The 26,156-nt window shown below is 48.2% G+C and overlaps 1 protein-coding gene across 3 annotated transcripts in view; it reads left to right on the forward strand.

The window, feature by feature from the left end:
• The window catches only part of HNF1B (HNF1 homeobox B), a 60,006-nt gene that overhangs the window by 11,337 nt on the left and 22,513 nt on the right, over positions 1 to 26,156 (forward strand). For 2 of the 3 annotated variants that reach the window (XM_023203983.2, XM_023203984.2), the window contains exons 3-5: positions 165 to 351; positions 2,090 to 2,325; positions 22,918 to 23,078. In XM_023203983.2, coding sequence (XP_023059751.1) covers positions 165 to 351; positions 2,090 to 2,325; positions 22,918 to 23,078 — 584 coding nt within the window. Of the gene's footprint in view, positions 1 to 86; positions 352 to 2,089; positions 2,326 to 22,917; positions 23,079 to 26,156 lie in introns of all 3 variants that reach the window. The other variant, XM_023203981.2, reaches the window with a different exon arrangement.

The raw sequence follows: 26,156 nt of genomic DNA on the forward strand, positions 1-26,156 counted from the left end.
TGTGTCTTCGTCCGTTGTCTGTCTGTCTGTCTGTCTGCTGAGTGAAGGCTACAGACCCTATCAAATCTACTCCTTTCTCTTTTCAGAATTCAACCAGACAGTCCAGAGTTCTGGAAATATGACAGACAAAAGCAGTCAGGATCAGCTGCTGTTTCTCTTTCCAGAGTTCAGTCAACAGAGCCAGGGGCCTGGGCAGTCCGATGATGCCTGCTCTGAGCCCACCAACAAGAAGATGCGCCGCAACCGGTTCAAATGGGGGCCCGCGTCCCAGCAAATCTTGTACCAGGCCTACGACCGGCAAAAGAACCCCAGCAAGGAAGAGAGAGAGGCCTTAGTGGAGGAATGCAACAGGTAACACCACCAGAAGCTCACCTGGGCAGGTGGGCAAGCACAGGGACCCAGGATCCCTCCCCTCGGTCCTGGGATATTGAGACACTAGTTATACAGATAAGTGTGGCTAAATCAGGGCTTCTCAAAGTATGTTCCACAGAATCCCAATATCAATTCATTAGTAAGTCTGAGAACCAGCATATGGATACTTCCCCTTAGAGAGTCACAACTTATATTAAAGGCTCTGAGAAGCCCTGCAGTCAAGAAAACCGCTTAGCTTTGTTGAATTTGTTGTTAACTCTGGAATCTTTGGTAGAGTACAAACAATCCCATGAATAATTATTCCAGGGAAGATACTCTGGAGAATGCTGGTGTAAAATATGATACCTGTGAAATAAAAATTTTGTGTTCGACCTCCATATAGGCCAGGATAAAACTCTCCCTTAGCCACAGACTCTAGATCTGGCCTCTACCAATTGTCAGACATGCAGTGGTCCAAAAGGAAGCTTGGCAGGAGAGTAAGAATTGGTCAGATTTGTTCAGTCTACTCTGCCCCCACTGACTCAACAGAGTTCTTCTTACATGTTAACTACCAACCAGGCACGGTGGCTCACACTTATAATCCCAGCACTTTGGGAGGCCAAGGCGGAGGATTGCTTGAGCCCAGGAGTTTGAGACCAGCCTGGGCAACATGGCGAGACCTTATCTCTATTTTAAAACAAACAAACAAACAAAGAAACAAAAACTATGTGTTAATTAATTTATTTATTTTTAATATGTGGTCTTGCTATGTTGCCCAGCAGATCTTGAACTGGGCTTAAGCAATCCTCCTGCCTTGGCCTCCCAAATAGCTGGAATTACAGGCTCTAGCCACAGGGCCCAGCTATTTTTTTTTTTTTTAAACTATTGGAAAACCTTGGGAAATCTTTGTACCTCATTCCTGCCCTGTTCTCCCTGACTCCAGTATTGACTTTCTAAAAATTCAGCTCTTTGGTCTGGCCAAGGCCTGTGTGCGCTTTCTCTGTCTCTGGGCCGGGCTGGCCTTGGCAGTGGAAAGAATGCAGCCAGGGAAGTCAGGCTGGGAAGCAGGGAGGCCTGTACTGCCACTGAGTCCTTCGGCTGTGCTCCGTACCCCGACTAATGAGACGCCTTGCAGCACTCAGTAGTGTCTAAGAATCTCTCACACCTGAGTTTGAGGTTTCACCAGCCCTGATAAAGCTAGAGACCGGCCATCTCAATGCACCCTGCTTTGGACCCCACCCTGCCTGCCTTTTGGAGGGTATAAGGCTTTTTGCTTCCTGGCACTCTTTCAGGGAGTTCAAACCCCAAAAGACCAGAAATCCTCTTGAAGTGCTTTGAAGGCACTCAAGACAGAGTCAGGGAAGGGCTTTGCCTTTTGTGTGGTGGGAAGAATGGCTAAATAAGGAGGTGTCAGGAAGCCCCATCTGGACCTGCCCCTGGACTGCCTGTCCCCAGCGTGCTCTCTTCTCCTCGGGAGCCACACCAGAGCCTAAGTCCCTGACTCCCAGGGCAGCGTAGCCTGCTCTGTCACTGCGTTCAGACCCACTTCAGCCATCTTCATCATATCACTCCATGGACTGGCCTTTCCTCTGCATAGGCCTCTCCTCCTCAGCCTTCCATTCTGTCCACGGCCCATTCACACTCCCAACCAAGACTGCTGTGATTGTGTGTTTTTGGCCAAACAGCAACAAGTCCCCCCGCCACCCTCACTCACCGTCTCCCCTCCATCCATCCCCAGGGCAGAATGTTTGCAGCGAGGGGTGTCCCCCTCCAAAGCCCACGGCCTGGGCTCCAACTTGGTCACTGAGGTCCGTGTCTACAACTGGTTTGCAAACCGCAGGAAGGAGGAGGCATTCCGGCAGAAGCTGGCCATGGACGCCTATAGCTCCAACCAGACTCACAGCCTGAACCCTCTGCTCTCCCATGGCTCCCCGCACCACCAGCCCAGCTCCTCTCCTCCGAACAAGCTGTCAGGTAAACAAAGGTTGGGCCTCACTGCCTCAGCAACCCATCCTGGTTCTCGCCACGGATCTTATCTGGTTTAAGGGTTTTCAGAGGAGCAAATCCTTTGAGGTGATCCTAGGGCTGCTCTCTCATTGCCAGAATACTCCCCTGGAAATAATGTGTGGCTCTGATCAGTTTTCTCCAACTCCTGGCTCAGCCACTGCCCTGTGAGGCTCACTTAGCCTCCAGGGAACCCTTTACCCTATTTGTCTCCTTCCCTCTTCTTCTCCCTGTGTGGCTGCTGGCTCAGTGGTCATTCTACACTGAGGAGGCTGCCTTATGGGTGGACCGGGTCCAAATCTCAGGCAGAGGGGTCGTGATGGCGTGGCATCCCTCACTGTGTTGGAGGATGGCACTCCGGCCACCTCCTCCATCCCTGGCCATATCCTGCCCCTCGCTCGGTCCGGCTGCCTCAGGAGAAGCCCAGTGGCCTTTGGGGACGGTCACTCTGTTGGTGGCCTCTGCTTGTTGGCTTCCGTGTGTCATCAGGGTTGGAGGGGGTCAGTCACTTGAAATCTTTGCAGTGATGAGTTGGGCCAAACTGACTGAGTACCTGCTCCATCGTGCTTGATTGAGTGCTCCTTTGTGCTGGGCCCCGGCCTGGATTGGAATGTCTCTGCCGTGGGCTTTGGGTTTGTCAGGATGGAATCCTAGAGCCTCCTTGGGGGAAAGCACACCTATATGCTGAGCTCTGTGGTAGGCACAGGCTGGGATGGAGCACTTCTTCTGGTCCTTCATTCTTCCGGCAAAGCTGGCTTCCTAGAATTGACGTGTTCACTGGGGTCTGTGCGGTGCCCATGAGGACAGAGTAGCAGCCTCCTGCCTGCTCCAAGAAAAGGGCTTGCGAAAGGAAAGCCAAACGCTGTTTCTAACTCGGGGGTGATTCTGAAACCTGTTGCTCCCCTCACCTGTTGGTTGTCCTTCTAATGAGAAAGGCCTAAAGGGCTGGGAGCTAACCCAAGTGTTCAGGGGACCAAAGCCACCAAGACAGGCTCAGAGCCATCAGCTGGGTGGTATACAAGCATTTGTTCCATGCCTGCTGTGCCCTCCCATAGCACAGCCTCTTCCAGGGCCTCTGGGAGCCTGACAGTGTCCAGCATGAAGCTGGGGCCAGTGCTGGGGGTTTCTCTAGGTCCCTTTCCCACAGAGGAGAGAGGCTCAGCCACACAGGAAGATAGTCTTAGTTACTTAAGAGGCAGAGAAGCCCCCAGGAAAAGACTGGCCTGATTGCAGAGTGACTTCGCCCCTTTAGGGAAATTCAAAGCAGGGTTCTGAGGGTTGTGGCAAATGGCATGTGGCTGGCACTGAGCAGGACCAGAGTGCTTGGCCACCACAGCGATCCTCGGAGTTGAAGCTGGGAGCTGCAGGGGGCGTGGTTGGGGCAAGGGGCATTATTGAGAAGACAATGGCCATTGTGCTGGGACCTGTGATCTCCACACCAAAGTCAGGGAGCCTGGAAGCCAAACAAAGGCCCAGCAGCCTTCTGACAAGCTGGGGCTGTGCTGAGGTCACCACGGGGTCGTTGGTTTAGGCATCCTGTGTGCTGACAGGAGATCCAGAGAGCTGGGGCTGGATGGACCGGGAGCAGGTGCTGGAAACCCAGCAGGGTGGGCAGAAAACGCAGCCTGCGTACTCCTCTGACTGGAGTCTAGGAAGGGCATGTCCCACGGGAAGTGGCTTCTCTGGGGTAGCCCAGAAGTCTGAATCTTTCTAAAAATCATGTAATATTAGAATTTGGAGGGAATTTGAAGAAAGGAACTGAGGCCCAGAAAGAGGCAGTGATTTGCCAAAGTGTCACAGAACAATGGTAGCAAAACAAGGACTAGGGCTCAGGCCTGCTGGTTCCCACTCCATGCTTTCCCACAGCACAACGATGTGTTGAGTGCTTACCAAGTCCTGGGAATACGCTAGTGATGTACGAGCTGCGCGTCCTGCCCTCTGGGAGCCTACTGTCTGGTAGGAAAGATATCGGGTCATCGGGTCAGTGTCAAGTCCCCAGAACCAGCTGCGGATCGAGGTTTCGTTTGGGGGCTTTGTGGATCTTTCTACGGGGTGATTGATCCTGTTACTGTTTCTGGAGCAACAGTTATGAGACACTGAATATTCTCGGTGACTGCTTTTCTTCTGTCTTTTTTTTTTTTTTTTTTTTTTTGAGAGACAGGGTCTCCCTCTGTCACCCGAACTAGAGTGCAGTGGTGCAGTCTTGCCTCACTGCAGCCTCAAACTCCTGGTCTCAAGCAGTCCTCCTGCCTTAGCCTCCCAAAGTGCTGGGATTACAATTGTGAGATTGTACCCAGCCCTCCTGCCTTAATTTTCACTCTGAGCTCCTCAACACGGTCCTTGTCCTAAGCCCAGGGACTGGCTTCTCTTTCTCTGAGTGTAGTTATATATCTGGGTTCTAACCAGTGAGGTTATAACTGTGGCTGATTCACATAACTTCTCTGAGTCTGAGTTTCCTGCCTACAAAATGGAGAAATAGGACCTTCCAGATAGGGTGCGTGTGAGGATGAAGGGAGTGAATGTAAAAAGACACCTTTCTCAGTAACCCATACTACCCTCATTATGACTCTTAACATTAGAGAGGGCTAAACAAGGGCAGTGGGAAGGCTGGCAGGCAGCAGAAATCACTTTCTTTTTGATCTCACACACCAGGGCATTCCCCCTGAGAGGCAGTGAGATGTGTCCTGGCCCCGGGACTAGAAACAGAGGTGGCTGCTGTGCTGGTGCCTGGGATGCAGGATGCTGGGGTCAAGGACTAGTGTCCCCATCTCAGGCTGCCAGGATGGCATGTGTGCCACGACAGGGCTCCTGAGTAATGCATGCAGGCAGACAGCAGGCTGGAGCCCAGCACTCAGGGGTGGCTTCTGTCTGTAGAGCCGCATGGCACTCTTCCCACCTCAGTGCCCACAGCCAAGGTATGGTCACTAACCAAGCCGGAAACATAACTGCATGCAGAATCCAAAAACAAACAAACAAACAAAAAACAACACTCTGTGGGCTGGGTGTGGTGGCTCATGCCTATAATCCCAGAACTTTGGGAGGCCAAGGCAGGCAGATCACTTGAGGTCAGCAGTTTGAGACCAGTCTGACCAACATGGTGAAACCCCATCTCTATTAAAAACACAAAAATCAGCCGGGTATGGTGGCAGGTGCCAGTGACTCTGGAGGCTGAGGCAGGAGAATCGCTTGGACCCGGGAGGCAGGAGGCGGAGGTTGCAGTGAGCCAACATGGGCCACTCCACTCCACTCCAACCTGGGCATTGGAGTTAGACTCTGTCTAAAAAAAAAAAAAAAAAAAAAAATCTCCATGTTGCTGAGGAGAGCTCAGCATCCACAGTCAGCACTAGCAACCCCAAAGACTGAGCTGGGGGAAACAAGGCTCCAGTTCCCCCACACCCATTCTCCACACTCTCCCCTCTCCAAACATCGCACCTGAGCCAGGAGGGCTGGCAGCACCTGGGAGACGAGGCTTCCCCAGAACCCTCTTCCTAGAGAGGAAGAGCACCCTTTCTCTAACAGCACCTTCCCTCCCAGCCGTGCTTACCATGCTGTGGCCCACTTGCCCACGATGACCATGGTGTGACCCTAGTCCTGGAATGTCCGGCACAATAGGGGTGGCAGGAGGAGCACTCTGCCTCTGTCAGCGGCTGATTGGTTACAAGATGCCCTACAAACACATTGTCAGCAGAATCAGCTGTTTCCAGCGTTGCCCCTCCTCGGCTTTACAATCACACACCAGCATGCAGCCAAGGGTTGTCATGGCTTTGTCTCCCTTATGCATGCTTAATTGACAATTAAGCTGGGGCTTTGAACCAGCCTGGCTGCCGCTGCTGGGCCTTCATCTTTCCAGGGAGTGTCACAGGGGCACCCTTTGTTTGCTCTTCTTGGGGGCCTGAAGTTACTGTAGCAGGCTGCAGGCAGCCATTTATCTTCAGCCTGGAAGGCCTTTATCTGCCCCCACCCCCTATTCCAGCTCTCGGCCAGCAGGAGCTGTCCCTGGTTATAGGCCCCATGACAGCCCATTCTGAGGCCATTGAGCAGGTCCGGAGTGATGGCCTCTACCTCCCTTCTGGAGATGAATCAAGAGAAAGGCCCCCAAAAGGTCAGAGGGCAGGGCGGCAGCAAGGAGAAGGACTGGTTAGAGCCTGGTGCTTGTATTGATTGGCTCGAGGAGGAGGAGGAGGAAGTTGGCGCAGGATGGAAACTCTGCTAGCCTTGGCCCAAGCTGTGGTATCTGCTGTGTGATCTGTGGCGACCTTGCTCCCTGTACCTTTTGCTCTAGTCAGCAGCAAGCTCACCTGGCCACCAACTTGAGGAGGTGAGGAGGGGTAAAAGGTCTTCATCAGCCTCCGCTCTCCCACGCGTGATGTGCTCACTCTTGTGTCACCTTTTGAGAGGGAAGTGGGGACTTATTCTCCTGGAAAGAAAGTGAGGCACAAAGAAGAGAAGAGGCCCCTCCAGGAGGACTTTCATGGGTCCCGAACCATAGCCCCTTTACCAAAGAGGAGACATTTATTTCTGTGGCTGCTGCTCCTCCCTCTTGCTGAACTCTATTCCTCCCTCTCCAAGCCAAGTGGACTTGACTTCCCTGATGTGGCTTAGAGCTTGAAAAACAGAGAATCCTGCCTCCTGCCCCTCCCTCATCCCCCTTCACAGCCCCTCCCAGGTTACCTGTGGGACTCTAACCCTGGGTCTTAGACAAGCCAAACTCTGGGCCAGAGTACCTATGTGAAGTGCTGTTGCTTTCTCCGGCACTGAATTCTGCAGGACCCGAGGAAATCTCCAAAGTTGCCAGTGGCAAGGTAGTGACTCAACGAGAGGAATTCTAATGGCCAGTGTTGATGGAGCACTTACTTCCTTGGTCCCAGGCCCTAGGCCGAGTTCCTCCATGCATCAGCTTATGTGACCTGCACAACAACCCTGCAGAGTAGGAGCCATCTGTAGTGTCATCTCCATTTTACAATCAAGGGAAGTGAACTATTTAGAATGGAAGGAATGTGCCCAACTTTATATTCTTAGTAAGTGGTGGGGAGAGGTTTTGAGCTGTTGCACACTGTCCATCTCTTTTTGCTTTATGCAGATGCTGAGAACTTTTCAGGCACAAAATCCAACACAGAGAAAGAGAGAGAGAGAGAAACACACACACACACACGCGCGCACGCACACACACACAGACAGCCCACAGCAGTTCCTTTTCCCACATTCCTACTGTTCCCCTCTGAATGACACCGAGGCTTTGGGAGATCACGGCCAAAGAGGTGGGGTGAGGGTGTGAGTCTCCCATTCTGGCTAGTTTACTGCTTCCTCCCCAACCACTGCCCCTGACCAAGGTGGATTCTGTGCCCTGCCCAGGCAAGAAATCAAAGCCCCCTGTTTCACGACCCCATCCCCATCTGTGTGGGGATTTGAACTGCCCTTGCAGTCGGCACTGTCTGGGCTTCTAAATGCCTTAACAACTTAATGGGGCTTCTGAGACAGTGCAAGCACCTCAGCTCACCTCTGGGAGCTCCGCCCACTCCCTGGGCAGCAGACAGGGGAAGGGGTTTATGAGGGCAGTTGTAAAAATATTCATCTCAGCAGCAAAGTTCTTCATGGTAAATAAGGCCCATTGTCCCTAAGTAGCAGATTATTTCAGTTCAGAAGAGAGACAAATCTTGCCTTGAAATGTCTGCTATTGTAGGAAGCACATTCTTACTGACTTGAGGTTTAGTGGTGGACATGGGCGGCTCCAGTGTTCTCCGTCTTAAGGACTTTATCTGAGTGCCATTTTATCTCTTGAATTTGAAGATCATTTTATCTTGTGGGTACCACCCCATCGGCTGCCACTAGATTGGGGAAGACAATCAGGATATTAATGAGATTAAGAGGCCTAACCTTCAGGATATTCTGCTGTCAGCCTCCCCCTGATAGGGAACCAGCCCTGGTCTGCATACAAAGAAACCAGGCTGCTGGGCTGGTGGGGCTCCAAGCCTTTGCACAAAGGGGCCAGGAGATACTGGAGTTCTATCACCTAAGGGTCATGCCTAATCCCCCTGAAGGATCCTTAGACAATTCAAGGACTCCTTGCCGCCTCCAGTCAGCTCTGAGGAGGAAGGAAGCTGCCTGCAAGCACATAGCCCTAGCCTGCAGCTCATAGTAGAAGTGCTCTTGGAAACTGTTGAAGGTTTGATGGGAAGTGACAGGAACTTGGAGAGAATTAAGCACCATGGTGCAGATAGAGGCAGAGATCTGTGCAAGGGTCTTTGAAGCTACCTGCTTAATGGAATGGAACAAGATCTGGCCTTATGCCTCTACCTGTTTTTTAGGGGGACATACAAACACAAATGAAGAGGAGAGAGAGAAATATACATGCATATATATGTATTTTATATATATATACACACACACACAGAAACTACATATATAAAAGGAATTCAGCCCACATATAAAGTCAGATCAATCAGTCAATCATGATTATTATCCTAGCTATTCATAAATACTCTAGAGCAGGGATTGACAAACTTTTTCTGTAAAGAGCCAGATAGTAAATATTAAGTATTTTAAACTATTCAGTTGTAATTACTCAACTGTGCCTTTGTAGCACCATAGATAGACATGGAAGTGAGTGAACATCGCTGTCTTCCAAGCAGACTTTATGGGGACTGAAATTTAAATTTCATATAATTTTCACATAGCATCCTATAGTCTTTAATGGATTTTTTCTCAACTATTTAAAAATGTGAAACCCATTCTTAGCTGGTGGATCATACAAAGACAGGCTGCTTTGGTCAACAGACCAGTTTGCTGACCCCGCCATAGGACAATAGTTCTCAAACGTGGCCACACTTTAGAATCACCTGAGGGAGTGTCTAAAAATCCCAGTGTCCAAGCTGCACCCTGGACCTGTCAGAACTGCTGGGGAGTGGGCCTACACGTCAGTAGTTAGAACTTTCTAAGTGATAGCAATGTGCAGCTAAATTTGAGAACCAATTCTCAGGTTCTCAAATTTAGCTTCTCAAATGTTAAAGTGCATGGTAATTCCCTGGGGCGGGGAGTGTTAAGATACAGATTCTCATTCTGTAGGCCTGGGGTGAGGCCCTAGTTTCTGCGTTTTCAACAGGTTCCCAGGTGCTGTTGAAGAGGATGGTCTGGGACACACTTTGAGTACTGGGGGTGGATTAGCAACTCACTCCCCTTTGCCTCCCCAACCTGTGTAATTTGCCTCACCATCACCAGCCTTGACATCTAATGTGGGGAAATGCTCTTTTAAATCCAGCTGGCACAGCGACAAAGTTACAGGCTACGGAGCCACACCCAAATTCCAACCTTAACTTGGCCACTTACTGCTGTGTGACCCTGGGCAAGTCTCTGGAATCTCTATGCTTGCCTCTTGAGGTGTGGAGACATCCACTCATGCAGATGCTGGAAGAATTAAATTAGATAATATATATGTACAACACTCCAGACATAACAGGCTCTCATAAATAGTAGCTGTTACCATTCCTTGCAGAGGCTTGTGGGTTCTTTGTTTTTTGGTTTTTTAGTTTTTTTCCCTCTTTCCTTATCCTTCTTGGAGGTTTCATTCAATCTTGATTTTTAAAGAATTTGAATATCTCCAACTAGATATTCATCTTGGTGTTTGCAGCAAACTTAGGCTGGCTTCTTGTAGCACATTGGGTATGAGGCAGTCTCCCGCTCTTCCTAGGACTTCTCTGTGACATCCACAAGGCATATTGAGTGTCGTAAGTCATTTAGTACAAATTCAGGAAACAGTGAGGGGAAGCTGAGAAGACCACGGATTGGTGGGGGCAGAGGGGAGGGTCATGACCGTGTAGCAGGAGGTCAAGTTCATGATGTTTATGTAGTCGAGATGACCATGAATTTCCTGTAACTAATAGGGCATTTTTCTTTTTCTTTCTTTTTTTTGAGAGACGGAGTCTCACTCTGTTGCCCAGGCTGGAGTGCAGTGGCACGATCTCGGCTCACTGCAAGCTCCGCCTCCCAGGTTCATGCCATTCTCCTGCCTCAGCCTCCCGAATAGCAGGCGCCCGCCACCACGCTAATTTTTTGTATTTCTTTTTTTAGTAGAGATGGGGTTTCACCGTGTTAGCCAGGATGGTTGCGATCTCCTGACCTCGTGATCCGCCTGCCTCAGCCTCCCAAAGTGCTGGGATTACAGGCATGAGCCATCATGCCCAGCCATTTTTTTTTTTTTTTAATTAAAGGAGGTGTGAGTATCCCTCTCATGTGTATTGCTTGTTAGTAATTAGCCCTGGGAACCTATCAGGTAGAGTGGGTGTGGGATGTTCCCAGTGGAGGCTGCATCTGGGAAGCTTAATGGCCTCTGTTCTTAGAAGGGAAGTTCCTCCAAACTTCAGGCGAAGGAGCATTAAGAAGGAGAAGGTGCACACAGCCCCACAGTAAGCAAAGGGAAACCTCAGAAGCTCCTAAGGGCTGATTTTCTGGAAACCACTTGCCTCAACCTGTGAGCATGCATCTGCTTCAGGTATCTTCCCGTTACCCTACGCTCTTAACTTCAACAACCTCCGCAATAGCACACTTGTGTGAGTTCAGCCACTGAGGAATCAACTGGCAAGGGGGGGACTCAATGCCTCCAATGCTTTTGAGAAGTCAATAGTCAGTTTTCTCAGGACTTGTACTCTGCAGGTTCTTCCTAAGTTGGAGAAACACTGTGCAGATGGTCTTTAGCATGTAGACATTCCCAAGGAAAGTCTTACCGGAGCCAAGGTGAGCTGGTTATGGCCAGTCCCTTCTCAGGACTGGATTCAGATATGTGTGTCTGGGTAGCCAAGCATAGCACCCAAATCAGGTTTGGCTTGGGTTGTGGTTCTGTCACTATCTGGCAGTGTGGCCTCAAGTTATTAGCCTCTTTGTCCCAATACCTATCCCCTTAGGGGTGCTGTGAGGCTTAAATATGATCAGACACGCCCCGTGCCAAGAACAGTGCCTGGCAAGGAAGGTTAGCTGCCATTACTGTATTATTGAATTGACTCAGAAACTTGAAGGTGTTGAGAGAACAGAAGAGCTTGGGTTCTCCCTGGGTTCTTGACAAGGGTTTTGCCTTGCAGTTTCACCCTGGAAGGATTTCCCTTTCCATGAACCCTGCTTGTCATTTGAAACATCAGAAACAATGAACTTAAGTATTGGCAAGATCAGTGGTTCTCAAATCTCTCTCCAGACCACACAAAAATCATCCAGGGAACTCATTAAAAATAGACATGACTTCCTCCACCCACCCACACCTTTAGAATCAGCATTGAGAGATGAGGGGTTCACAGGCATAAGAACTTTTGACAAAAGCCCTAAGAGATTCGCCTAGAGTCCTAGCTACTTGGGAGGCTGAGGCAGGAGGATCACTTGAGCCCAGGAGTTTGAGGGTGGAGTGAGCTATGGCATTTGGATTGTAGACAACAAGGAGAACAGGCTGCTTATTTCTATCTCCATTCATAAAACACCTTGAGATAAATTAAGTACTTTGTGCCCATTGGTGCCACTACACTACAGCCCGGGTGACAGAGTGAGACCCTGTCTCTAAAAAAAAAAAAAAAAGAGAGAGAGAGATTTGGATGCATAGTCAGGGTTGACATTACTAGGCCCGATGGAGCAGGAGCGTTCTGAAGGGGTTGAAGGTAATCCTCATGGCCCCTTGCAGAAATGGGAAAGGAGAAGCAGCCAGGGTGAGGGGCCTTGGACTAGGATTCAGGAGATCAGAGCCGCCAGTGAGCAAGGGTGACCTTGGGTGAATCATTTAACTTCCTGGGAATTCTGGCAAATGAGGGTGTGGGATGAGGGCCTTTCCACTCTGACAGGCTATTACTTGGAGCCTGTGTGTTGCATCCAGTCTTGGGGCCCAGGACTCCGCAGCTTGAAGTGCAGAGGGAGGTTTGCCATTGTGGTATTTTATTGTGAAACTCATCATCTGTCGCTCTCTCCTTCTCTCCCTCACTCCCTCGCTCCTTCCCCGTTTCAGGAACTGTGTGCTGTTAGAAGCCTTCCACCTTTATTAGGGATCATTAGACCTTTACAACACCAGCAGATTGGGTGGGGCCAGTCACAATAAACAGATTTATAATGGGTATAAACGAGACACCTATAACTGCTAGAGGTTAACACTTTCAGGGCCTCTGAATAGCAGCTGGCATGCCCACGCCTTCTGGCCCTGTCCACTGCAGGGTGCTTCTTCCTCCTTGGCACCCATTGGACTGGGTTGGCAGTGAAGCCTAAGTGAGTTCTTGTTCAGCAAGGGTGGAAAACACTTAAACAACATCTCCTATTTGTGTAACATCAGTTTGTACGATGGGCACATAAGTGCTTAATTTCTCTCAAGGTGTTTTATGGATAGAGACAGAAATGAGTGGCCTTTCTTCCTCGTTGTCTACAACCCTACAGCCAGGGGAACTAGAGGGTTTGCATCCCTACTTGTAAACTTTAATCTCACCATGAAGAAGAAGGTCCCTGAAGTCTCTGAACACCTTGCTCTCTATGTATGTATTCTGAATGGTAGAATTGTGGGCTGTACCAACATCTAAGCCTGAGTTGGATTTCTTCACCATTGTGTCTCCAGCCCATAGCCCTGTGCCTGGCACACGGTAGACACTCCATATATTTGTGAAACAAAGATATCTATTATAGAGGGCTTCCTGTCAAAGCATATGCAGGAAGCCCCTGTTTTATAAATTTGGTATTCAGTTTAAGAATTAAACTGAGCATAGGATTAGTTTTGTTTTATATAGCATATATGTGCTCGCTCTCTCTCTCTCTATATATATATAGAGGCATATTTTCTCTTCTCTAGAAACAATGTCACCCAGCTTCACCCCTATTAACACTGCTTAAGTATACAGTTCACAAATTAATGTCAACATTTAATGTTACCAGAAAGTTTTCAAAGAACATATCATGACTTTCTCCCTAATATTCTACTGGTAAACTAGTCTACTCCTTTAATTTAGTTCTGCTAGTTAGCTTAATGTTCTACTACTTTCATTCCTTTTAAAATCTCTTACCAGGATCCCCAGGGCAAGAAAAAAGCAAGAACTTCTCCTCTTGTGTTTCCATTGAGCAAAGTGAGGTCTAGAAAAGGGACTGGGCTACTGCAAATCAATTATCTGGAGAGACAGAAACAAAACTGCCCCGCTCTGGGCAGCCATCAGGTCTCTGGTGGTGCTCCCTGAGCACTTGCCTGGTGCTCCTAGCTCAGTGCCCAACACCTGGTATTGCCTGGGACGAGCCTCCCTGGGCCTGCCAGTGATCAGTAGCTATCTGTCATGATGATGGTGATGATGATGATGATGATAATGATACTGATGGAGATGCCCTCTGTGACAGTGATGAAGAGGCTGGGATCTGGCCAGGCAGATCTCTGTCACAAGGCAGCTCTGACACTTGCCAGGCCTCAAAGGATCTTCTCCCTGGGTATCATCTCCCAGTAGGGTCTTTCTTATGTATAGGCTGTGGTGGAAAACCTCTCTTTTCTAAGGCAATTTTATTAGCCCTTCAGTCACAATACAGATGTCTGTTTATAGGACCTTACTTTTGTGTGGACACCCAGTGGCTCAGTCTGCTGATGGCTTTATAGCCTTTCTCCCTTTGCCCAGACCCACTGGGAGCATTGCCATTCTCCTTGTTGGCCAGGCCTGGAGGCCTTTGTTGCAGCCGTATTATCTCTGCTTGCAAAGGCAGCTGCTCAGAAAACACCAGACCCCAGGAGCCAGACTGCAGAAGAGCACTCTCTGTCCCCACAGCCTTTAAGCCTAACGATGTCCACCATTAACCCTTCTTAGTTTTACCCTAGTTTCTTTGGAGAAAGGGGCATTTAAGTTATTCATGTTGCCACAGTAAAATCCCATTAATTGACTCTTCTCCTTATACCCAAACAACCCAGTGGCCCCCAAACTCGGTTCTTCAAATGTGAAACTGCCCAAGTCTATCAATACTGTTTCTTCAATTTTGATTATATTTTAATCTCTCTCTCCTTTTCTTTTACTCCCCTTTCTTCCTCCTTAAAGGAATGCTTGCCTCTCCTTGCCCACAGAAAAACAGGGAGAGGGAGGCCAAAGCAGAAGGACTACTTGAGCCCAGGAGTTTGAGACCACCCTGGGCAATAGAGACCCCCCATCTCTACAAAATAATAACAATAATAATAATAATAAATTAGCTAAGCACGGTGGCATGCACCTGTAGTCTCAGCTATTTAGGGGGCTGAGGTGGAAGGATTCCTTGAGCCCAGGAGGTCAAGGCGGCAGTGAGCTGTGATTATGCCACCGCACTCCAGCCTGGGTGACAGAGCTAGAGCTTGCCTCAAAAAAGAAAAGAAAAACGGGGAGATTTAGAGGATAAATGGATATACTCCAGTCACTTCACCATCACTCAACTCAACAGTCTAAAGGGGAAAGTGATGTGGAGTCATCAGAGTTTAAGCGCAGGTTATTCATTCATCATTTACTCCTTCAGCAAATGTTTAATGAATGCCTAGCATGACCAAGAAGAGAATGGAGAATACAAACAAGGTCCTGCCCTCATGGGGCTTACATTCTAGTGAGGAATGCAGCCAAGGAACAAGTAAACAAACCTGCAAAATCATTTCAAGCTATTAGTGGGTCATGATGGGGAGGCTCTACATATCTGGAGCCCATTTGGGGCTTATGGGAAAGAGGGAGAAGGGTCAGCTTTGGAATACCACTGACTTGCTGGGAGACCCCCTAGCAAGGAGCGGTGCAAACAACCTTGTCCTCTCTGAACCTCAGTTTTCCACTCTGTCAAATGGGTGCCTGTGACACATTGAGAAGCAGACGGGTGTAACATACTCTCAGATATGAGGACTGCCCAAGTTCTCAAGTGCCAGGCTGGTTCCTTTTGCCTACAGCAGCAGTCTTCAGGCTGAACTATTCGTTGCAAACCACCTGATGTTTGCCTGCAGAAAGTGCCACTCTGGTAAGGATGAGGCGTGGTGGCACAGGTAGACCTTGTGGGGAGGACACACGGAGTTTCTGTTGCTCTTCTACCTCCCCGCATGTGCAATTTTTTCAAGTGCACCATGCACATTAGCTTCTGTTCTCAGCCAAGGTGCTTTTGATGAAAGATTTTTTTTCTTTTCTTGGTTACATTTGCTTTGATTTTTTTTTAAATAAGAAAACCAGTTTGTGGGCTTCCCTTAAGTGTCACTCAACTTTTACCCCTTGAGTCAAGAATGTTTACTGTCCCCACAGGCCTGTCTGTATTTCTCCTCTTATGAATTGAGCTCCTAACTAAGCCATGTTAGGTAGAAAGGATCTGGAATTGAAACCAGCCCAGCATTTAAATTGCTTTCATCTTGCATCAGCTTTTTCTTCCACACTTGCAGATTTTTAATCTTCTAAACTCTTTGCAAACATGAATCTTTATTCTCGCAGAGGAGGAAGTATTAATAAGAACTAGCAAAAGTCCTGTGCTACAAACAAGGACACTGAGGTAGCAATGCTAACTCGTTTGAAAGCTTTCATTTCTGGAGTTCTCAGTTTCAAGCCAGGGAATTGTTCACATTCTTTTCTTCCAAATGGGCCACTCAGAAGTTCACCAGACGGAATCATTTGTCTCTCTGCCTCTGTCCTTAAGAAAAGTAATGGGTTGAGGGAGAAGGTAGAGTTATCAGGACACAGTACTGGGTCCATCAAGCCTGGCCCAGTCTCTCCCTGTCCTCTCCCCAACATAATGATTTGGCTTCATAGAAAAGATGGCTCTGTCTACTCATAATTTATGAACAATGAACATAGTTATTTCCTTTTGGAAGAACTTTCTCCTTCACATGTTCTCTCCTGCCTGAGTTTAAATTCCCAGTTTCTAGACCCAACAGGGTTGGGTTGTGCTCTGCATGAGGTTAGAAACACAGGGGAAGAATGTGTGTGACAGAGCCCCAGCCAGTTGAGTAATGTTTACTCTGTTGGTGGCTGGGACGCTCACTCACGCTGGCAGAGGTCCACCAGCCAGAGGAACATTCCTGCATTATCAGGGATGGGAGGTTGGCTCTGAAATGTCAAGGGTGAACGGCATCCCACCAGATTCTGGGTGCAGCTCACAGACCTCAGTGAAAGGAACCCCCAGGCTTCAGCACCAAAGGCCACATCAGGGGCAAGCTGAGCCCACATTGCCCAGGAATCCCCACTTTCCTCAATTCTTCTTACTGAAAGAGCAATTCTGGTCCTGTTTTCCTGGTTGACATTGCTCTTCTGTTCACACAGCAGAACCAGTGCATCTCTGACATTATTTTATTCATTCATGATTCTGGGTTGTGAAGAAGGAATATCTGCATGCCCCTTTCACAGACAGAAATGCCAAGGCCCAGAAGTTAACGGACCCAGAATCACCAGAGAGTTAAGGCAGAGAGAGAGAGAGAGAGATTGTTAGTTTAAAGTGTCTGGAGCCTGGTGCCCAGCTGATCTCTGGAATCGTGGAATTGGGGTTTCAGCTGTTTTTTGAAGTTCTTAGAGCGGAATTAAATCGCCAGGGGCTCTGTGAGCTGTAGCTCTAAGCCCCTGAAGCACAGGTTTCTGCAGAGTATCTCTGGTGAATGGCACCCTAAGCAGTGCCTCTCTGGGGTCCTCCTATAAGGCAGTCATGTTTGTCTTTGAACACACAGGCACAGTAGGTTCTAAATAACCTGACATACGCAGCCTAAAAATCACCATAGTTTGCTAAGCCATGTGGTAAGAACCACAGGGCTTGTGGGAAAAACAGGATTAAAAGCACAACCCTTGAGGCCGGGTGCGGTGGCTCATGCCTGTAATCCCAGCACTTTGGGAGACTGAGGCGGGTGGATCACTTGAGGTCAAGAGTTTGAGACCAGCCTGGCCAACACGGTGAAACCCTGTCTCTACCAAAAATACAAAAATTTAGCTGAGCATGGTGGTGGGCACCTGTAGTCCCAGCTACTTAGAAGGCTGAGGCAGGAGAATCACTTGAGCCCGGAAGGTGAAGGTTGCCGTGAGCCGAGATTATGCCACTGTACTCCAGATTAGGTGACAGAATGAGACTCCGTCTCTGAAATAAAATTTTTAAAAAACACAACACTTGAAAACTTCCTCAGCGACACATTTTTTGCTTTGAGATGGAGTCTTGCTCTGGTCACCCAGGCTGGAGTGCAGTGGCGCAATAGCTCACTGCAACCTCTGCCTCCCAGGTTCAAGCAATTTTCCTGCCTTAACTTCCTGAGTAGCTGGGATTACACCACTATGCCCAGCTAATGCATGTACCACCATGCCCAGCTAAATTTTGTATTTTTAGTAGAGATAGGGTTTCACCACGTTGGCCAGGCTGGTCTTGAACTCCTGACCTTAAGTGATCCACCCACCTTGGCCTCCCAAAATGCTGGGATTACAGGCGTGAGCCACCGTGCCTGGCCAACACATTTTTAAAAGATAAGAATCCAATAAAAAGATTATCAGAGTTTTATACCTGTTAAATAGTTAAGAAATATATAAATGCTATACAACAATAAATATGGCAAGTTTGCCTAGGGAAGTGAGCATCAGAAGGGCTGCGGGTTGTGCGTTACTGTGAATCAGTGGAGAAAGGGTTATCTGAAATGGGAAGGAAAAGATGTGACTCCATATTGCATGGATGTGTCTCACCAGCACACACAGTGGACTGAGGTGTTTGGAGGATGTTTGAGGTGTGCATGTGTACACAGAGGAGCATTGTTAGTATTCTCCTATGGTTCCATTTGGCTGGATGCAGCTTTCTGAATTCACTAAGTGTTTTGCAAATGTGAAATTGACATTATACTCAAATTATCCCCTAATATGTTAATAGAATTGGAACAGATTTACACTTTTACTACAATAAATACAGAACTGACTGTATTTTCTCCTTCTGCTAGATGTGATGCTCTTTGTCTGGGGCATGGGTGCTCAAAGCTGCTGGGGTTTCATTCCTTCGGTCAATAAATATTCACAGTACCAGGCAGTCTGCTAGGCTGTGAGGATGTGACAAGTAAAAACTCATCTCTTTCTTTAAGAGGCAGAGAAAAGTAAACACATCATCAGCATGCATGCAGGGTGACTGACTCCTGCCGTAAGCCTCTGTCTAGTGCATGTAAAATACAAAGGGATGGAGTGGCCATCTCCCAGGATGAATCAAGAAGAGCTTCACTGGGGGTCAACATGTGACATGAGATGCTTTCCAGGCAGAGGGAACAGCAAAGGTGCAGAGGCAGGAGATGGTCAGGCCATTTGAGAAATGCGTTAAGGTTGTGGTGAGAGATAGCGCAAATAAAACAGATGAATCGCAAGTCCCAGTTCTGCCAGTCTCAGGTGTTGGGGCTTTTCTGGAAAGCAGTGAGGAGCCATCAGGCATTTCCAAGCAGGGCAGAGGCATGGTGTGACTTTGTTTTAGAAAGAAATCCCAGGCTGCAGCAGTGTGAAAGGCACCGTGGAGATGGTGCTCGCACAGGAAGGCAGGGCAAGGATGCTGGCTTCTTGGAACCATGCACCTCTGCCGTGCCTTTGGCACTTCTGACCAGTCTATCGGATAGAAACCAAATGATCTGCGTCTGTCCCATATGCTGTTGGGAATCCAGGAATAACCCAATACCCATGATGCTCATGCCTAGGAAGAGGGGAAAGTAGACGATCTACTCACCAGGGCCTCAGGGTTGTCTCGACTCCACCTTGGATGGCTTTTGCTGCTTGACACACTTGCTGTGGTTCGCAGAGCCAACACTGGGGACGGGGCCAATTAGTGGCTTGAGCTAGGAAGTAAGTGGAAGGCGAATGGCTACCATCTGCCACTGTCATTTCTCCTGTGGGTCCTCTGTGGCTATTAACCTGGCATCTTTGGTTAATCAATATTAAACCAGAGCCCTTGTCATATGTTCACTTTAAGAACTTCCATTGGTGAAGGAAGAAGGGAAGATGCCATTCCATTTCTTAATGCTCCCTAGCACAGTGCCTGGCACATGGTAGGTGCTCAATAAAGTGGCATGACCTCAGCCTTCCTAAAAATATCTTTTAAACAAAGACAGTCCCAAAGTAGAAGGAATTGACGTGTTTTCAGCAACTATTACGTGCCCAGCATGGTCTGGGTTCTTGGACATCCATTAACTCATTCCGTTCTCTTCCCAATGACCTGACGAATGGATGTTGTTAACAATAAGGAACTGAAGCTCAGGGGGGTTAAGTCACTTTCCAAGGTCACACAGGTCTTACAGAGTAGAGCCAAGATTTAAACCCAGGTCACCTGGCTCCAGAGCCTACACACTTTGCACTTATTTTTGTTCTCACTTCAAGTGCTCTTCTGAGTTTTTGAAATACAGGAGGACTGGCCTCTCCTTCCTCTAACAAGAGCACCTATTTTTGGTGTACACCTTGTGATGCACCCCCACCCCCTCCCCCCATAAGATGGCTGGCTGATTACAGCCACCCTCTCAGGGGCCAGTGATTGCCACATTCTTGGTGAGAGGAGCATCGTGGGAACAGCTACAGGTGGATCTGGAGCTGATGAGCAGCCTTGTGCCTGGCTCCCATCATACTGCTGTGACAATGGCCCCCTCCCCACGGTGGGCAGTCCTCTGGCTTACAGACAAGGAAGCTGGTGCTCACCCAAGAAATTGACAGCAGAGCTGAGATTAAAATAGGGATCCCCCAATTCCCAGCCAGACCTCTATCACTTAACCAGAGGCTTTTAAAGGAATATTCAGAGGTCTAGGCTCATCTGTCTTAACAGAGCAGCTCCATAGTTACATTTCTTATATTAAAGTTTTGTTGGGGAGAAAAAAAAGTGTGAAAACCACAACAGCCTTGGAATATGCTGCCTAGACTCTAACAAATGGCTCTTGAGTCTCTCCTGGCATGCTCCCTTGTAAAGAAGCCTTTTGTTTCCTGCGGAAATCCTTGGTTAATTATTTTTAAATAAATAATTGCGTAGCCTTTGGTAGGGGAGAAGCCTCCCTGTGACCCATATTTGATCATCAGAGGGCTGGCCCTTTTCCGTCAGCCAAATTAAATAGGCTAAATCCAGAGACTGTTTGACTTGAGACTGAATCGATGACGGGGACAGGCTGGGAGGTGAAAACACACCTGACTCCCAGCGTTATCACCACTCTCTCAGGAGCAGAGCCTCTCGGGGAGGTAAATAGCTGGTTAGGGAGTCAGAGAAAGCAGGAGGAAAACAGGGTGAAGTCCAGTTCCTCCAAAAGAACAGAGCAAGAGGGCAGCGGCCAGACCTCCCTCCTAAGTTGCTTCCAGGGCAAAGCATCAGTGGGTCTGCCAGGGTAGGATTCTTTGGAAACTCTTCTCTACGGAAGATAATTCCATTCAGTGTTTAGAATCTGTCCTAAGCCATCCAGAATTCTGGGACCTTAGGGCAAATATCTTGGGGTCCATTCCTATACCAGCTTCCTCCCCACAGCATCCCCACCCATAGTTGCCATTTATATGGCATTTTGCAAGAAACCGTATAGATGTTACCTCTAATCCAAAAAGAGCCCTGTTGAGGATGCATTCTCCGTTTTTCTAGAGGAAACAAAGGCACAGAGAGGGAAAGTAATTTTCCCATGATCACAGATCTATTAAGAGCAGCTTCAGAATTTGAACCCGAGTTGGTTTAGCTGCAGAGTCCATAGTCTTCCCACTGCCCCTCCTTGATAGAAATTCTTCCTTTTATTTATTTGAAATCTGCCTTCCTCTTTTCCATTGGACCTAGTCTGCCTTCAGAGCTCATAAGGTTCAAATCTCTTTCTTCTTCTCTGTGACAACACTTTGAATTGTTGGCAGCATCCTGCTGGGAACTGGGTGGCAAATGTGAGTGAAGAAAGAAGGCCTCATTTAATCCAATGGGATGGCATCGATGGCAAACAGGAGACGTGGGGGCTGCAAACAGATGCACAGAAGGACAGGGTACTGGGCACGGGCTGTTGACTTGGGGAGCTGGACGCTCTTCCTCCTTTTAACTTCATGATTTCTGTTCTTCCTCAAAAATGTAGTGCCTTAAACCAATACACCAATTCTAGCGCCATCCCACTGTCACCACCACCCCCACTAGCAGCTCCTTGATTCAAAGAATGGGGAAAATGGCTAATAGAAAAGCTCATAGAGCAAGCATCAAGTCACTACATACTCAGACAAGTTGCTCTTAAAGGTTAGAACCCAGCTTTAGCATTTGTCTTCTTTTTTTCCCCAGCCCTCTTAAGCTCTAGGTCATATCAGCCTTGGGTAATGTCCTTAGGAAGATCCAAGGAAAACTGGCTTGGGGCTCATCTAGTCTCATCTTGGTAAGCTTCATCTTAGTGAATTAGAGGCAGATTATGACACTGATTATGGCAGTGTGCCTGGCCCCTGGGGGAACTCTGTAGCCTCCTCTGGAAGGTGGAGCTCTAGCTAGGGCAGGGGGTGGGTGGGTGAAAGAGAACCAACAGAATCAGTATACAGGGATGGTTCATCTTGGGAAACTGGGCAAAGGAAGACGTGCGGCCAAAGAGTTGGTCCACTTCTCCAGATGATTCCATGCCTGGAGTATTTGGTCTCTGCAGGACAGGGTCCTCCAAACCTTTTTGTCAAATCCAAAGCAAAAAACAACAACACTGTCTTTCTAAGCACTGAGCTTAGGGTGATATGTCCCATGTAACCCCAATCTTGTCCTTGACTGTTTCATGGGCACATCAACAGGACTTCCATCTGCAAACTGGACCCAGGTTCTTGGCGTTCTTTTGGCTTCCTTCAGTTGCCTGATCTCTGTCCAGTACTTTTCTTTCCTGAGAGCAGACCTCCATTTTGGTTCCCGAGCAAGAGGGAGGGTCAGAGCAGTGAGGCTGTAAACATGTTTGGTTCTACCCTTCCCTTGCAGAGCAAACTCCAGTGGTTTACTAAGCATCCACATCTGCCTGTGTGTGCTGCCTGCCCCACCTCCCGGCAGGGGCACCTTTCCCTGTGCCCTGGAAGGCAGCCAAATGGGACCCCACCAAAGGAATGTGAGTTCTACAGCCTAGCCCCTAGACGCAGCCTCATCCCTGTCCTGCTCTGCCTGTGTCCGTGCACCTGACCTCTTGGGCCTGGCCACAAAGGTGATACACAGAGACTGACGCCTAAGCTACGGCTCTTTCAAGGGTCACTGGACAAGGGCTTCTTCTTTGTCACATGGGTCTACTTATACTTTGCAGCGCCACGAGAGATGCCAGGGAAACAAACATTTCTAGAAGGCGTTTTAAAGAATAAAAGAAATACTCCAGCCAGTAAGAGTATCCTAAAAGAGCTATGCGGAAGCAATAACAAACAGAATCCATCCAGTCATTCATTTATTCATCAGAAGTTTACTGAGTGGCTAGTCAGTGCCAAGGCACTGGGGATACATCAGTGAACAAAACAAAAGAGATAAAAATGCCCTGCCCTCATGGAGCTTATATTCTAGAATTAAATAAAGAACATGCCATATTTACCCTGGAGAAAAACAGCCGATATTTCTTGTGGGTGGACAGGGGAGGAGAAGGCAACTTTATTTTCTTATTACCCACCCTTGAAAACAGGGGGTGCCGAGTCATTGTTCCAGGGCCCTGGTGGCACTAATGTTCCCTATTGGGTTTGTGTTGTTTTGCAGGAGTGCGCTACAGCCAGCAGGGAAACAATGAGGTCACTTCCTCCTCAACAATCAGTCACCATGGCAACAGCGCCATGGTGACCAGCCAGTCAGTTTTACAGCAAGTGTCCCCAGCCAGCCTGGACCCAGGCCACAATCTCCTCTCACCTGATGGTAAAATGGTGAGTACACCTGGGCCATTGTAGCTCTGGAGCTGATAAGATAAGAGGCAAAACAAACACAACTTCTCACAAGGCCTGCCTCAAACAATGAACCATTGTAGCCCCGCAGGGGAAAATGAGGGCTGTCCGCAGGGGAAAATGAGGGCTGTCCGGAGTTGGAAAGGAGAGGTAGTGCTGGTGACCTAGCCTTCGGCGGGTAGAAGAGGTGTTCGGTTTGAACCCAGCCAATAAATCTGACAGAGTTCTGCTCTCATTTTATTGATTGAATGCCTCATAAAGGAGCAAGCCCGGTGGGACACTGTTTGTTTCGGGGCTTGCCAATGACATTTGTGTTGATAAAATGTTCATTCATCCCTCCCCCCAAGGCCTCCAAAGCCAATTTTTTAACTTAGAGAGCACCTCACTTTGACACAAGCCCCCTCTTCCTCCTTACCATCCCCTTGGTACTCACAAGGAGAGTCATTAGCAAGTCAGGATATAGTGGATAGGAGGCGATGGGGAGAAGCTCCTTGAACTGGAACGGCCAAAGACATGGGATGCCATGACAGCGAAGATCACAGTACAAATGGTAGATGGGCTGGGGCGACGCTTAGGGAGGGAGAAACACCAGCTTTGAAGTTACAATTGCCCAGGTTCAAATCTCAGCTCCAGCCCTTAATAGCTGTGCAGCCTGAGCAGGTTACTCGATTACTTATGATCTCTTTTCCTCATCTATAAAAGAGGGGCGGTAACAGTAGGCTCGGCAGGGGCATGAGCGTGATAACATATGAGAAATACTCTGCAGTGTTTGCCATAGGAAATAGTCAATCAACTGCAGTATTGTTGTTGTTGTCGTGTTAATGTCAATATCATTCTCATTAAATGAAGTTTTCTATATCTGTAACCACAGCCCCACATCCAGAGGCAAGTTTAGCACACTTGGTGAAGAATGGATAATTTGAATTTGAATTTTCTACATCAGACTAGATTCTAGGCCAGGTGCAGTGGCTCACACCTGTAATTCCAGCACTTGGGGAGGCTGAGGCAAGTGGATCACTTGAGGCCAGAAAGTTTGAGACCAGCCTGGACAACATGGTGAAACGTTATCTCTATAAAAAAAAAAAAAAAAAAAAAAAAAACCAAAAATTAGCCGGGCGTGGTGGCATGCACCTATAATCCCAGCTACTCAGGAGGCTGAGGTGGGAAGCTCACTTGAGCCTGGGAGGCAGAGGTTGCAGTGAGCCAAGTTCACGCCACTGCACTCCAGCCTGGGCAACAGAGTGTGACTCGGGTGTCTCAAAAAACAATAATTAATAATAATAATAAAATTAATAAAACTAGGTTCTAATTAGGATTAGGTTCTGATCCTGTAGCAACACAAATGCAGGAGAGTGGCTTATGGGAGAACAGGAGCATTACAACACGGCAAGGGTACAGAATGAAAAGCTCTATTCTTTGGGTCATGCTTTGTTTTTCAGGGGAGGGAGGAGCCGCAGCTTCCTGACTTTCATGCTGAAGGTGGAGCTACACACATTCCCAGAGTCGGGGCCAGGATGGGTGAGGGCAACAGGGTGCAGAGGCCATTTTAGATCTTGACGTGTGTGCTGTGTAGGCAACACAGAAATGGTGGGTCACAGGTGACTGAGTCCCTGGCTCCCTGGAGGAAAAACAAAGTGTGGTTTCTGAGGGGAACACTGACCCGGCCAATTCTGGTTTCAGAGGACCTGAGCTGCTCGCCCTGGTCGTGGTCTCTGAAAACAAAAATGAAAGGGCACTCCTAGGGGAGGCATTTTGCAGCCCCCTTCTCCTACTCCCACCTACCCCTTAAGAAAGATTCTTCTCCATATGAAGAACCACTTGTGTCAGTTACCTGTGAGAGGCACAGACAAGTCTTTCTGTCTTCTCACAAGTGTCCCGAACAAGTTATGGTTAAGGATTACCCAGGCTTCAATGGAGAAGGGGGCCTTATGGAAGAGGTCTTGACTTCTCAGTGTGGAAAAACCTTCCAGGTCTCAGCTCTTATTGCTTGAAGGTCCTTGGGGTTTCCTGTTGAGCTCTGCCACTCCTTCTAAGAGGCAGGCTGCCTCACCCAGGCCAGGGCCGCTCTGAATGCAGCCTGCGGACACGCTTTTTGCTTCCTGTTCTGCTCGGCCGTGCTTTAACTGGGCAGTGTGTTACTGGATTGATGATTGACCAAGACTGTACACCTCAACGTTAGCAAACACCTGGAAGCTTGTTCGCAGGGACTGGCTTTTCTCTTGTCTCCAAACACCCTAGTGCATGCGCTGTGTCACTATCATCAGAGGCCCAATTTCAAGAGTTTGTTTTCTTGTTAACATAATAACATGTCCATCACGGATCTTGGTCCACCAAGGCAAGAGTGGAGTATGGCTAAAAAGGTATGCAGGCAAGGGAACCAGTATGTGCAAGTCTTGGCTTGGTCATTCACCAACAGTAGGGTGGACAAATTGCTTAACCTCAGTTTCTTCATCTGTAAAATGGGGGATAATGATGCCAACGTCATAGGGTTGGTGTGAAGATTGCTTGCAGCTCTGTTGTTCTTTGGGTCAGCCCTATTCTAGGAATGACAGTCTCTGCATGCTGACTTTCAGTAGGACATGCCTTGAAATCTTTCCCCAAGGACTGGTTTTGGAAATAAAGTCAATCCATTTGAACTCTCTGTTGTACTGCCTGCCCCTACCCACCCCCATGCCCAAATGTCATGCGTTGACAAAAAACTGGCCAGGTTTAGGGTTATAGTCTGTGCATGTCAAACCTTTAAAAAAAAAAAAAAAAAAAAAGAAAGAAAAAAGAAAAGCACATACTGGATACTTTCACAGTATCAAACAGTATGTCCTGATGATGAAAAGCTCAGGCAGGCCGTGGTGGCAGATAGCCTGCTTTCAACCCCAATTCTACCACTTGGGCACACTTCTTAACTTCTCTAAATTTCAGTATCCTTATCTATGAAATAGGGATAATAATACCAACATTATAGACTATAGGTATGTAAAGAACCTAGTATAGTGAACAGACCATAAGTGACAGCATTAATATAATTCAGGTTCTCCAAATTATCATGTAAGGATCACCACTGAT

The sequence above is a fragment of the Piliocolobus tephrosceles genome, chromosome 16 (genome assembly GCF_002776525.5).
Source record: "Piliocolobus tephrosceles isolate RC106 chromosome 16, ASM277652v3, whole genome shotgun sequence".
Classification (NCBI taxonomy): Eukaryota; Metazoa; Chordata; class Mammalia; order Primates; family Cercopithecidae; genus Piliocolobus; species Piliocolobus tephrosceles.